The sequence below is a fragment of the Scardinius erythrophthalmus genome (genome assembly GCF_964197995.2).
Source record: "Scardinius erythrophthalmus genome assembly, chromosome: 12".
Taxonomy (NCBI): domain Eukaryota; kingdom Metazoa; phylum Chordata; class Actinopteri; order Cypriniformes; family Leuciscidae; genus Scardinius; species Scardinius erythrophthalmus.
Genome location: NC_138232.1, coordinates 12943773 through 12956123, shown reverse-complemented (window position 1 = coordinate 12956123; position 12351 = coordinate 12943773). Strand labels below are relative to the sequence as shown.

Below are 12351 nucleotides of genomic sequence, written 5' to 3'. Positions count from 1 at the left end.
ATATGAAAGTCTTCTAAGGCCAAGTGCTGGTATGTTGCCATGGACAGTGTGAAATATAGCATTAATTATGAAAATATTTGAAACAGTGTTGTGATTTGACCAATCAAGATGAAGGCATCCAGAAAGAAAAGTACAAATATGTAATCTAATAATAATAATAAAAAAAAAAATTATTTTGTTCTTTTTCATTGTTTTTACACAATTTATGTTGTGTGACTTGTATAATTCTTGCGTTTCTACAGGTATTTAGAGGAACCCACCATGATTGCAGTATTCACAGGGAGGCCGACGGGGAAGCAAGTCATGCACATTGCATGTGGCAGCACGTACAGTGCAGCGATCACCGCAGATGGAGAGCTGTACACATGGGGCCGGGGAAACTACGGCAGGCTGGGCCATGGTAATATCTACAGTATAAACCCAGCTAAAATACACTGCTGTTTATACCAAGACATGTAGAATCTTACCTCAGGACAATGTGAAATGTTGTCTACCTTGTTTCTAAAGGCTCCAGTGAGGACCAGACCACTCCCATGCTGGTAACCGCTTTAAAGGGGCTTAAGGTGATTGATGTGGCTTGTGGAAGTGGAGATGCTCAGACCCTTGCTGTGACTGAGAATGGTATGACATCTGAAAAGAGCATTTTCAGCAGTGGTTTTAAGATGATGAGTGGATGAAATGATCATATTTCTCTCTCTTACTCTCTACAGGTCAGGTATGGTCATGGGGTGATGGGGACTATGGTAAACTCGGCCGCGGGGGTAGCGATGGATGTAAAACGCCAAAACTTGTGGAGAAGCTGCAGGATTTGGATATTTTGAAGGTGTGCTGCGGGAGCCAGTTCTCTGTAGCTCTTACTAAAGATGGACAGGTGTACACCTGGGGCAAAGGAGACAATCAAAGACTCGGCCACGGCACTGACGAACATGTCCGCTATCCCAAACTGCTTGACATTCTACAAGGTACATAGCATTTTCCTTTGTTTTCAACCGTTGAACCTGAACGCAGTCAACATGACAACTTTTATTTTTTACATGCTCCTGATTGGAAACAATTCCTCTTTATGAAATGTTTTTTTTTTGTTTTTTTTATTCTTTCATCAAGATATAACTGTTGTTATTGTTAAATGAAAGAATTAAAATTACAATTGAAACAAAGTAAAATATAAATTAAACTTAAAAAAACTTGAATGAAAATTAGAAATGCTGTTTAAGTACTAAAACAATTTGCTAACTATTTAGACATTACTGTAGTTTAATGTGTGATTACTGAGAAACACTGTTGATGTTTGAAATCAACCCAAACAAACACACCCCTCCCTTCATTGCTTTGCCCCCAAAATACACAAACTTCGTAAAAAAAATAATAATACGAAGATGTCGAACACAGAACAAGGAAGAACAAAAAATTAACATGCAGTTCATGAGTATGTATATATATATATATATATATATATATATATATATATATATATAATATATATATATATATATATATATATATATATATATATATATATATATATATGCAAGATTATTTTGTTAATTGCCAGGAGCACACCAGCCCCAGACAAACATGTTGGTTCTGTGAAACATAGCATAACCAATGTTACTCTCGTATAAAGCAGAAAGAACGCAACTTCTGGGTCTGTTTTGGTCCTGCTTTGGTCTCTCCAGTGCTGGAAAGTGGGTCTTAAAGCTCTTGCCTGATCATAGCCCTTCTTTTTCCAGTGATAATCCTCTAACCTTTTTACTTAACTACAATTTTCCTTCAAACTTCCCTCTTGCTCACTCTCTCTCCTCCCCCACCATGAGTGTATGCGCCCCCTACTGCCGAATTTTAAGCAGTTTAACGTTAATGTAATAAAGGTTATGCCAATAATAGCAAATGGTGGATGATTTAAATTTTATGCAGTTTAACGTTAATGTAATAAAGGTTATGCCAATAATAGCAAATGGTGGATGATTTAAATTTTATGCAGTGGTATTCCCATTCGGTTATGTCGAGATGCTCTCAAGGGTGAACGTGACCTTGGGCCTCTGCAACTTATTCAAAACACCAAAATCTCAGTGCTGACTGAGTAATTTGCTTATTCTCATTCAAGTTGGCTCCATGGGGTATGGAATGGGCACTTTTAATAATCCAGATCTTATAAATTCAATATGAATAAAATCAAGTCTCTCCTTGCAATAATTAGAAAAAAATTTTTTTTACCCCCATTGAATATTGACTTGTTTCACCTGTAAATGTCACATTGTGGAATAAGTGTGCAAATTCCATTTCATGCTTGGTCATCAGTTTTCATCTACATTTAATGTCAAGTCTACTCCTAATATTCGTTATTTGTCAATTTAGGTAAGAGGGTGGTGGATGTAGCGGTTGGCTCTACACACTGCCTGGCCCTCACTGAAGAAGGAGAGGTGCACAGCTGGGGAAGTAATGATAAACTACAGCACTTTGACACGCTCTTCTCCAATAAGAAGCAACCTAAAGCCCTGCCGGGGCTCAACTCCAAACACATAGTGGGCATCTCCTGCGGCCCTGGCCAGGTATAACCTGTCAGTCACCAAGATGTGATGCGTTGTACACTGCCTTTAACTGTACATGCTTATTATCTTTCATATATTCTGTGTCTCAGAGTTTTGCATGGTCGTCATGCTCTGAGTGGTCCGTGGGGCTCCGCGTACCATTTGTGGTGGACGTATGCACTATGACATTCGACCAGCTGGACCTGCTTCTGCGGCAAGTCAGCGAGGGCATGGACGGCAGCTCTGATTGGCCACCGCCACAGGAGAAAGAATGCATGGTTGTGGCCGCTCTCAACCTGCTCAGACTACAGGTCAGTCATCGAAAATTTCAGGCTTCTTCTATTTGTATGACAGAATGTGCATTTATATATTCGAAAACAACCGTTTGAATGGTAGAGAATGTGTCCTCTTAAAGGGGTCGTTTTTTCACTTGGAAATTAAAATTATTATTATATTTAATGTGTTTCAGCTCCATGCAGCGATCAGTAACCAGGTGGATCCTGAGGAGCTGGGTCTGGGCCTGGGCAGTGGGCTGCTTAATAACCTCAAGCAGACGGTGGTGACACTGGCCAGCAGCGCTGGGGTGCTAAATACTGTGCAGGCGGCCGCCCAGGCCGTGCTTCAGAGTGGCTGGTCAGTGTTACTGCCCACTGCAGAGGAAAGAGCAAGAGCCCTGTCCTCACTGCTGCCCAACGCAGGTCTGTGCATGAATTCTGTGCTTGGAAAACTGATACTATTTATCTTATACTTTTATCATATATATCATATTGACTGGTTTACATCAAGAAACATCTGTTGAGATGTGCAAAAATGCAAAAAATAAATAAATTAAAAGGTCATGATTTTTTCCAGTTCAACATTGATGGTCAAAAGCATTTCTGTGTTTTTAGCATCTGCTAATGAGATGGGTGTAAGTCCTGGCCGTCGCTTCATGATCGACCTCTTGGTTAGTAGTCTGATGGCGGATGGAGGGCTGGAGTCCGCTTTGAACGCTGCCATCACGGCCGAGATCCAGGTCAGCATGTTTTATTCATTGGTCACTTCATCATTTATTCACCCTTCATGCCTTATATATGCAACACTCAACAGAGCACTGCCAAAAAACAGACAGAGGAGGAAACAGATTGATGAAACCTGAGTGGAAAGTGTCAAAAATAATAAACATTTTAAATAATGTAATCCGTTATCCAAAACGTATATACACAAGGTTATTTTTGTTTCATTTTATTTGTTTTTTTGCTTTGACTTTCCAGTTAATTAATTTCTGTTTATCTTCAATTAGGATATTGAGGCAAAGAAGGAGGCACAGAAAGAGAAGGAGATTGATGAGCAGGAAGCCAGTGCTTCCTCGCTGCATCGGTGTCGCACCACACTGGACAAAGACCTGATCAACACCGGTATCTATGAGTCTGCTAACAAACAGAGCCTCCCATTGGTCCAGCTGGTCCAACAGTTGCTCAGGTACTGCAGAAACTTAACTGAACTTGCTACTTCTGGTATATTCCTGTAGTAACTCTTGTGTTTTGTGCTGTAGGAATATTGCTTCGCAGACTATAGCTCGTCTTAAGGATGTGGCACGACGCATCTCAAACTGCCAAGACACGGAGCAGGTCAGCAAGGAGCGCTCGGCCTCTCTGGACCTACTGTTGCGCTTTCAGAGGCTGTTGGTCTGCAAGTTGTACGTTGGTGTCAATGGCACTGTGGGTGTGGGAGGATACAGTAAGTAGAAGAACTCAATTTTTTTGTGCATGGCCTTATGACCAGGGGTTTTGTTATGGAAGCCACCATTTGAGCATCAAGTCAACAGTATCTCTCATTGTCACAGCTTTGAGTCACTCAGAGATTCTGGGAGTAGGATCTCTTTTGAAGAAGTACATGGCTTTGCTGTGCACACACATTGGGGATATCCTTCCTGTGGCCACCAGCATCGCCCTCATCAGCCATCGTCACTTTGCAGAGGTGGCACGTGTCCTTGAGGGAGATCTCACGGGTGAATATGCCATTTCATGTTAATGTATAACATTAATCATGACTAAATAAAGCTTTAGAACAATTCTGACATTAAAGGAAAATTATATTTAAGTTCTGAACATGATTAACTGACCCTCATGTTTTTCCAGACCTGTCTGCTGTTATTTTTTCTTCTGAAATCTATTTCTTTTCTTCATATGTTCTTTCATTTCTTCATTTGTTTTCGTAAATGTCATGATGTTGAACCCTTAAAAGGGAAGAGATTGTATTTGATTTGAGGGGTACAGTGTTGCAGAGAATTTTCATTGGAAAATGTCTTGCATTTCAATCTCTTCCTTCTAAAGGTTTGACATCATGAAAGTTGTTCAGAAGACATGCCTGAAATGAAATATGATGTCATTAACATCCAATTTGCACTTTATTTGGTTTGAGAGTTATTACAATTTTTACCTCACGTGAAAATTCTTTAAAAACCATGTCCTACACCGTCTTAAATGGAGTATTTTCATTTAAAGAGAATATTCCTTTAAAGTAGTGGTAAGTGATATTCATATTCGCCAACCATCCTGTTCCTTCATCTTCCAGGTGTTTTGCTACCAGAGTTGATTGTGTCCATTGTGTTGCTGCTGACCCATGATGCTGGCCTGATGCAGGAGACTGGATCCATTCCTCTGCTCGCTGCTCTACTGGAGCACCTGGACCGTTTTAACCATCTCGCCCCTGGTACAGAGAGAGACGATAACGAGGATCTTGCATGGCCTGGGCTCATGGGTATGAGAGAAATCCACCCATGCACTTCTTTCATAAACTAGAGAATCTGATTGTACAGTTGAGTTAGGCTTGAATCCAATCCAATCCTATTTTAAATAAAAAATATTTAAAAATATGTTAGCAAATGAGAGTTACACCAAATGTATGGAGTGTAACACAATAGTTAGTCAATTAAAGATATTAGAACACAGGAATGCACAGAATAGTAAATGAATACACAATTGGCTGGAAACCGCTTTCTTTTCAGGTTTCTTTTTCAATGGACCCAGCTCAAAGAACAACGAGGAAGTGTCACTTATCCGCAAAGCTGACCTGGAGAATCATAATAAAGATGGTGGTTTCTGGACTGTCATTGATGGGAAGGTCTATGATATTAAAGACTTCCAGGCTCAGACTCTAACCGGGAACAGCATCCTCGGTATAGCAAACATGTAACAAAAATGCCCGAAACCTTTTACTTGAAATTATTTTTCAAATAAGAGTTTTGTAAGTTGATTGTCATCTGTTTTTCCTCCACAGCCCAGTTTGCTGGAGACGATCCTGTGGTAGCTTTAGAGGCCGCTCTTCAATTTGAAGACACCAGAGAGTCCATGCAAGCTTTCTGTGTGGGCCAATACATGGAGGTCTGTCTGACTTTAGTATTCACCAGTTTCAACCCGCTTTATTCTAAGAATGTTCGGACTTCATTTTTCTTGTTCTTGTTGGTCCTTGTTTGTCCAGCCCAACCAAGAAATGGTGACAACACCTGACCTGAGCAGTCTGTCCTCACCTCTTATCGATGCTGAGAGGAACCTGGGTCTGCTGCTGGGGCTACATGCCTCGTATCTGGCTATGAGCACCCCTCTCTCCCGCATAGAGTTAGAATGTGCCAGTGAGTTATGATATTGCAAATGTTTCAGTAGTACTTCAAAAATCAAGATGCAAATAAAAAAATGTAAAACCATATTTTTATATCTCAAAAAAACAAAGATTAAAAGAGACTTTAAAAAAAAAAATGTTTAACCTTTTTACTCCACTTTACTCTTCTACTTTTCAGAATGGCTCCAGTCATCTATTTTCTTCGGTGGTCTTCAGACGAGTCAGATCCACTATAATTATAATGAAGAGAAGGACGAGGACCACTGCAGCTCTCCAGGGACCACCACTCCAGACAAAGCCAAACTCTACTGCCGCAGAATCACTCTGAGTGATCACGCCCAGCCCTTTCTGCAAGCCATCGCTGACAACACCACCCAGGACCACACTGTGAAGGTCATACACAGGGAAAGACTATAATTTATGTCTCTTCATTTAGTATTATTTATTATACAGCTCATTCCCTAAGATTTCACTGTCAAATTGTTTAACAGAACAGATACTGCATCATTTGGGATGTGTTCTGATGGTTGATGTTGTATTCTTTCTTATTTGCTGCAGGACTTTTTATGCCAAATCGAGCGGTGTTGTAAACAGTACCATCTCATCACTCCCATCACTTTTCCACCGGAACATCCTGTAGAGGAAGTGGGCCGCCTGCTGCTCTGCTGCCTTCTCAAGCACCAGGACCTTGGTAACTTAGAAAGTGTTTGATGAATTGAGTGGTGATGGCTGCTTCATATTTATAGTTTTAGTTTCTGAAATCCTACTCTCTAAACTAGCACTGAAATTTCATTGTTATTGTATTATTTTGTAATTCTTTTAATATTCCTTTTTTTTTTTTTTTTTTTTTCATTAATAGTAAAATCTGTTTTCTTATGCAGGTCATGTTGCCCTCTCTCTTGTTGATCAATATGCCTTGGGTGTAGACCAGGGGAAACAGAGGTCCCTTCCCAAATCTGTGATTGATGTGTGTCGAATGGTGTACCAGGCCAAGTGTTCTCTGATAAAAGTGAGTAAAGAGCAATAATCAAAATAATCCAAATAAATGTATTCTATTGTACCCGTTTCCTTGGAATATTCAGCTTGAGCTGTCACATTTAGGATTAAATTTAAATGAGTGGTTACAAGAGATTAATTTTAGTACCTTTTACAGTAGCTTTACATTTGAATACATATTAATACCAGGTCTAAGCTGTGTTTAAGTGTAGCGTGGTATGTCACCTTGTCATTTACATCATAACAACCTCTTTGACCATCTCTTCTGTGATCTTTCCTGTGTGGTACAGACACACCAGGAGCAGGGCCGCTCTTATAAAGAGGTGTGCGCCCCAGTGATCGAGAGGCTGCGATTTCTGTTTAATGAGCTCAGGCCTGCCGTCAGTAATGACCTGTCCATTGTGTCCAAACTGAAGCTGCTGAGCTCTCAGCCTCGCTGGAAGAGGATCACACAGAAACTGATCAGAGACCGTCGCAAAAAGAGGGGTAACTAGTCTAAATGTTAATTTAAAGGAACACTCCGACTTGTTGGGACTTTAGCTTATTCACAGTATCCCCCAGAGTTAGATAAGTCCATACATACCTTTTTCATTTCTGTGCGTTCTGTAAGTGTTATTTGACGCACCCACCGCTAGCCTAGCTTAGCACAAAGACTGGATGTAAATGGATAAGGTAGCATACTAATCCCAATAAGTGACAATAATGCAAACATTTTCCTATTTACATGTTGTGATCTGTATAGTCACAGCGTGTACAAATAACAAGGCTATATGAGACAGAGACCATTTTTAATCGTATAAATACTGGGAACTATATTCTCACTAGGCGTAGGAGCACAGCTACTTGGGCGGAGGGGCTACTTTGTTTACGGAACCATCAACAGGGCGTCTCGTGTGCTGCGCTAATCACTCCGCCCAAGTAGCCCCTCCGCCCAAGTAGCTGTGCTCCTACGCCTAGTGAGAATATATTCCCAGTATTTATACGATTAAAAATGGTCTCTGTCTCATATAGCCTTGTTATTTGTACACGCTGTGACTGTACAGATCACAACATGTAAATAGGAAAATGTTTGCATTATTTTGTCACTTATTGGGATTAGTATGCTACCTTATCCATTTACATCCAGCCTTTGTGCTAAGCTAGGCTAGCGGTGGGTGCGTCAAATAACACTTACAGAACGCACAGAAATGAAAAAGGTATGTATGGACTTATCTAACTCTGGGGGATACTGTGAATAAGCTAAAGTCCCAAAAAGTCGGAGTGTTCCTTTAAATGTTCAGTGTAAAATGGTCAGTCTGTAATTATAGCATGTTTCGCTTAATCTCTCAGTGCCTAAGAAGTCAGAGTCAGCTGATCTGGAGGAGTGTAAGATGGAGAGGGAAGGGACCAATGAGGAGCCGCCTGCTCCTATCAACCCCACGCCTGTGGACAAGAAACAAACTGTCAAATCTGCAAAGGTTTGCCTTTTCTCTTTCTTGCTCACTCTCTAATTGAATCATGCATATCTGTCAGAGATTATCACAGCTGTATCTATAAATATCTCTTGCATCGCTGCTGCTCTGACATCTAGGTGTTATTTGCATGTGTTATATCTATAGTTGCTGTCCTTTCAAAGTTACTTTACCTTCTTCATCAACAGCATCTTGTTTAGTTGAAATTACAGTTTGGGGATTTCTATGGAATTTGTCATTTTAAAGTGTGTCTATATATATATATATATATATATATATATATATATATATATATATATATATATATATATATATATATATATATATATATATATATATATAAGGGTCTTGGATGTTTTAAATAATTTTTATTTAGCTTTTCTTTACAAATATTATTATACACTTAATTAGATTAATTAATAAGCATATCATGTAATTAAAATTTAAATTGATTTGACAGCACTATTTATTACATTTTTTGCATTTTTTAACTTGTAGCAGGATAAGTGGCAGCCTCTGCTAAACACCATAGGCAGCGTTCAGAAGTATCGCTGGTTAAGGCACAGCGTTCAGGGCTCCTTCTCTCAGTCCAGCCTCATGAGCACCATCGTTGAGTTTGCTCTGAAAGAGGAGCCACTGGACGTGGAGAAGATGAGGAAATGCCTCCTTAAACAGCTGGAGCGAGCTGAGGTCCGGCTGGAGGGAATAGACACTATGCTTAAGCTGGCATCCAAAAACTTCCTCCTGCCTTCCGTACAGTATGCCATGCTCTGTGGCTGGCAGAGAGTCATACCTGAAGGGACCAATATTGGGTAAGTGCAAAATATTATCAATGTATAGCACTTAAAGCAGACTTGTGTTTACATGTAATTTCTGCTTTGCTTCAATAGGGAGCCTCTGGCTGACTGTCTAAAGGACGTAGATCTCATTCCTCCTTTTAACCGAATGCTGCTGGAGGTGACGTTCGGTAAACTCTATGCCTGGGCCATCCAGAACATCCGCAACATCTTGTTGGAGGCCAGTGTCAAGTTTAAGGAGCTGGGTAAGTTTAAAGATCAAAAACTAGAATATCTTTATACACAAAAGTGCGGGGTTGGTTAGAATTTATTTATTTATTTATTTATTTTTAAATTGAGAGAAGCCTCTTAGGCTCACCAAGGTGGCATTTATTTGATCAAAAATACAGCAAAACCGTAATATTGTTAAATAATAAAATAGAAAAGTTGTTTTAAATTGTAATAATATATTTTAAAATTTAATTTATTCCTGTAATGGCAAAGCTTAATTTTCAGCAGCCATATGATCCCTCAGAAATCATTCTAATATGCTGATTAGTGTTGTCAAATGTACCATCTTCCGTACCAAGTCGGTAATGAAATTTAAAAAATGTGACGCTTTGAGCGCTGTTTAGCGGAATCATAAACACATCTAATTGCCCATTGTGCTTGCATACTCATTAAATATGTTTGTGATTGGCTACAATGATCAGTGATTCAAAAACATGTTGTAAATTTACTTCAATGGCGCTCTTCACAGAGGTCTTACACAGATACACACGGGAGCGTTTGAAAGCAGGTGTCTATCAGTGGACCGTTCCGCAGATAGACGCCTGCTTGTGCTTTCAAACACTCCCGCTTTCAGAACACTTTCAAACACTTTTGTGTGCTCTTAAACGCTCCTGTGCGTTAATCATTATACCTAATCACCGACATATCCGATGAGCTTGTGAACACAATGGCCAATCAGAAGTGTTTATGATTCTGCTCAACAATAAAATTTCAGTACCGAAGTCTGTACTAATAACACTAATGCTGATTTGGTGCTCAAGAAACCAATGTTTTTTATTATCAATGTTGAAAACAGTTGTGCTGCTTCAAAAGTACATCATTTTTACTTTTACTTTTGAATAAATTTGTGTCCTTTCTAAATAAAAGTATTAATTTCTTAAAATAAATAAATCTTATTGACCCTGAACTTTTTGTACAGTAGAGTATTTTGTTTTTTCATTTTACTGATTGTTGTTTCCTCTCCTCCAGGTGTGCAGCCAGTGCCTCTGCAGACCATCACTAATGAGAACCCAGCAGGCCCCAGTCTGGGTACCATCCCTCAGGCACGCTTCCTGCTGGCCATGCTCCATATGCTCACTCTCAAACACGGAGCCAACAGTCTCAGCCTCCTGCTGAACTCCGGCACCCTCGCCCTCACCCAGAGTGTTCTCCGACTCATTGGTTAGCACCTTCTCTCTTTATTTTCTAGGGCAGTGGGACCCTCTTGTATAGGGTTAGATTGATTCAGTTCTATGGGATCATGTGGGTTCTGTTCTATAGGGTTAGATGGGATTCTGTTTCTGTTTTTAGTGTGGTTTGTATTTCTTGGTATGAATGTGTAAGGCCTGCCCAATCGGTCCAACGTCAGTTTTCGAAAAGCGGGTGAAGGTTTACTGTGTGTTACTGTCTTTTCCACGTGGCAAAGTGGAATTTTCAAAGTGGTTTTATCTGACTCCATTATGTCACAACCTCGAATTTAGGTTAGAATGCAAATTAGTTATTGGCCATGTATACAATAGTTCAGCAGCACATTTGATTATTCTATTTAACTCTTTACTCTTATTAATCTTGTTCATTCGAGTACCAAAGTCGCACAGGGTCCTCACACCGGCCATTCATATTATGTAGGCCCACGTTCACAAACTCATCAGTTTTGGGTCACTAAACATAGGTAATTGGCTAATATCTTAGACGGTTGCATTCACGCTTACTTTATCTAAGATATGTATAGCCCCCTTGGTTGTATACACTTGAACACTTGACAGAGGTCATGACCACGACTACAGATATAAGCCGAACAATATTACTTCTCTGATAATAGCTTTGGTTTGGTCATGCCATAGTTTCCCACACACACTTAACTAAAGTAACATTACATTAAACAGAGGTAAGACTCACCCTATTTAGGTTGGTCGAGCAGCATTTTGCCTTTCCCTTTTAGTCTTTACAAACCAAGTACACTTGAGTTAGTGCCAAATATTAGCCGGAACTCTAAAATCGCAGTTGGTGTGTCCTATGCTCCACTAAAAACTGGACTGAGATTTGCGGTAACAATGTATACAACGTAATCTACTAAAGTTATTAATTTCAGAGTAAGTCAGAATAAATCCAAATGTAAACAATTTATTATGTCAGGTATGTGTATCATGCCAATTACATAATCAGTTCAAAGACAATCAATACAACAACATCAAATGCTCAGAGATTGAGTAAAAGATGTACCTGACTCAGGAAATACGTAATGCTGAGTGTCTGAAAGGCACTCAGAATTACGGCGAATTTCATTACAAATGGTCCGAGCCTCTTGTTGCATTTCTTTATATACCCAGATCAAGAATGAAACCTAAACATATGCTAACAATGGGAATTTGCATGAATCACTGTCTCCAGAGTTTACACCTTTTGAGGGCAGGATATTATTTGCATGAAAGATCCACCCTCCTCTGTAAGTAAGATATCTCTAAACTCTTAAAAACTTAATTACCTTTTGGTTTACTTCTTTGGGGATGAGACCTTTGTACCAGTCGCACCGAGACATTTCAAATGATGCCAAACATGTATAGTGTTGTATGATAATTGTTCACATTAAACCATATAGATTTTTGGTGAATTTTCAGGTGAATGATCAACTCAAGTGTGATCGTTTTTTAGAATGGGGATGTTAATATAGCAAGAGAGTTTAGATGTTAATTTCCTTTGTTTTCTCAGAGTTACCCTCTCCTCCAGTTT

General features: G+C 39.6%; 1 protein-coding gene across 4 annotated transcripts in view; it reads left to right on the top strand.

The window, feature by feature from the left end:
• herc2 (HECT and RLD domain containing E3 ubiquitin protein ligase 2) overlaps window positions 1-12351 on the top strand; it is a 64693-nt gene that overhangs the window by 18684 nt on the left and 33658 nt on the right. For all 4 annotated transcript variants that reach the window (XM_081381173.1, XM_081381170.1, XM_081381171.1 and 1 more), the window contains 22 exons: window positions 243-400; window positions 508-621; window positions 711-962; window positions 2356-2549; window positions 2639-2839; window positions 2998-3226; window positions 3419-3543; window positions 3811-3989; window positions 4063-4247; window positions 4354-4518; window positions 5085-5270; window positions 5518-5688; window positions 5790-5893; window positions 5991-6141; window positions 6307-6521; window positions 6687-6819; window positions 7010-7137; window positions 7415-7610; window positions 8454-8581; window positions 9074-9387; window positions 9466-9617; window positions 10612-10803. In XM_081381173.1, the coding sequence (XP_081237299.1) occupies window positions 243-400; window positions 508-621; window positions 711-962; window positions 2356-2549; window positions 2639-2839; window positions 2998-3226; window positions 3419-3543; window positions 3811-3989; window positions 4063-4247; window positions 4354-4518; window positions 5085-5270; window positions 5518-5688; window positions 5790-5893; window positions 5991-6141; window positions 6307-6521; window positions 6687-6819; window positions 7010-7137; window positions 7415-7610; window positions 8454-8581; window positions 9074-9387; window positions 9466-9617; window positions 10612-10803 (3872 nt within the window). The remainder of the gene's footprint in view (window positions 1-242; window positions 401-507; window positions 622-710; window positions 963-2355; window positions 2550-2638; window positions 2840-2997; window positions 3227-3418; window positions 3544-3810; window positions 3990-4062; window positions 4248-4353; window positions 4519-5084; window positions 5271-5517; window positions 5689-5789; window positions 5894-5990; window positions 6142-6306; window positions 6522-6686; window positions 6820-7009; window positions 7138-7414; window positions 7611-8453; window positions 8582-9073; window positions 9388-9465; window positions 9618-10611; window positions 10804-12351) is intronic.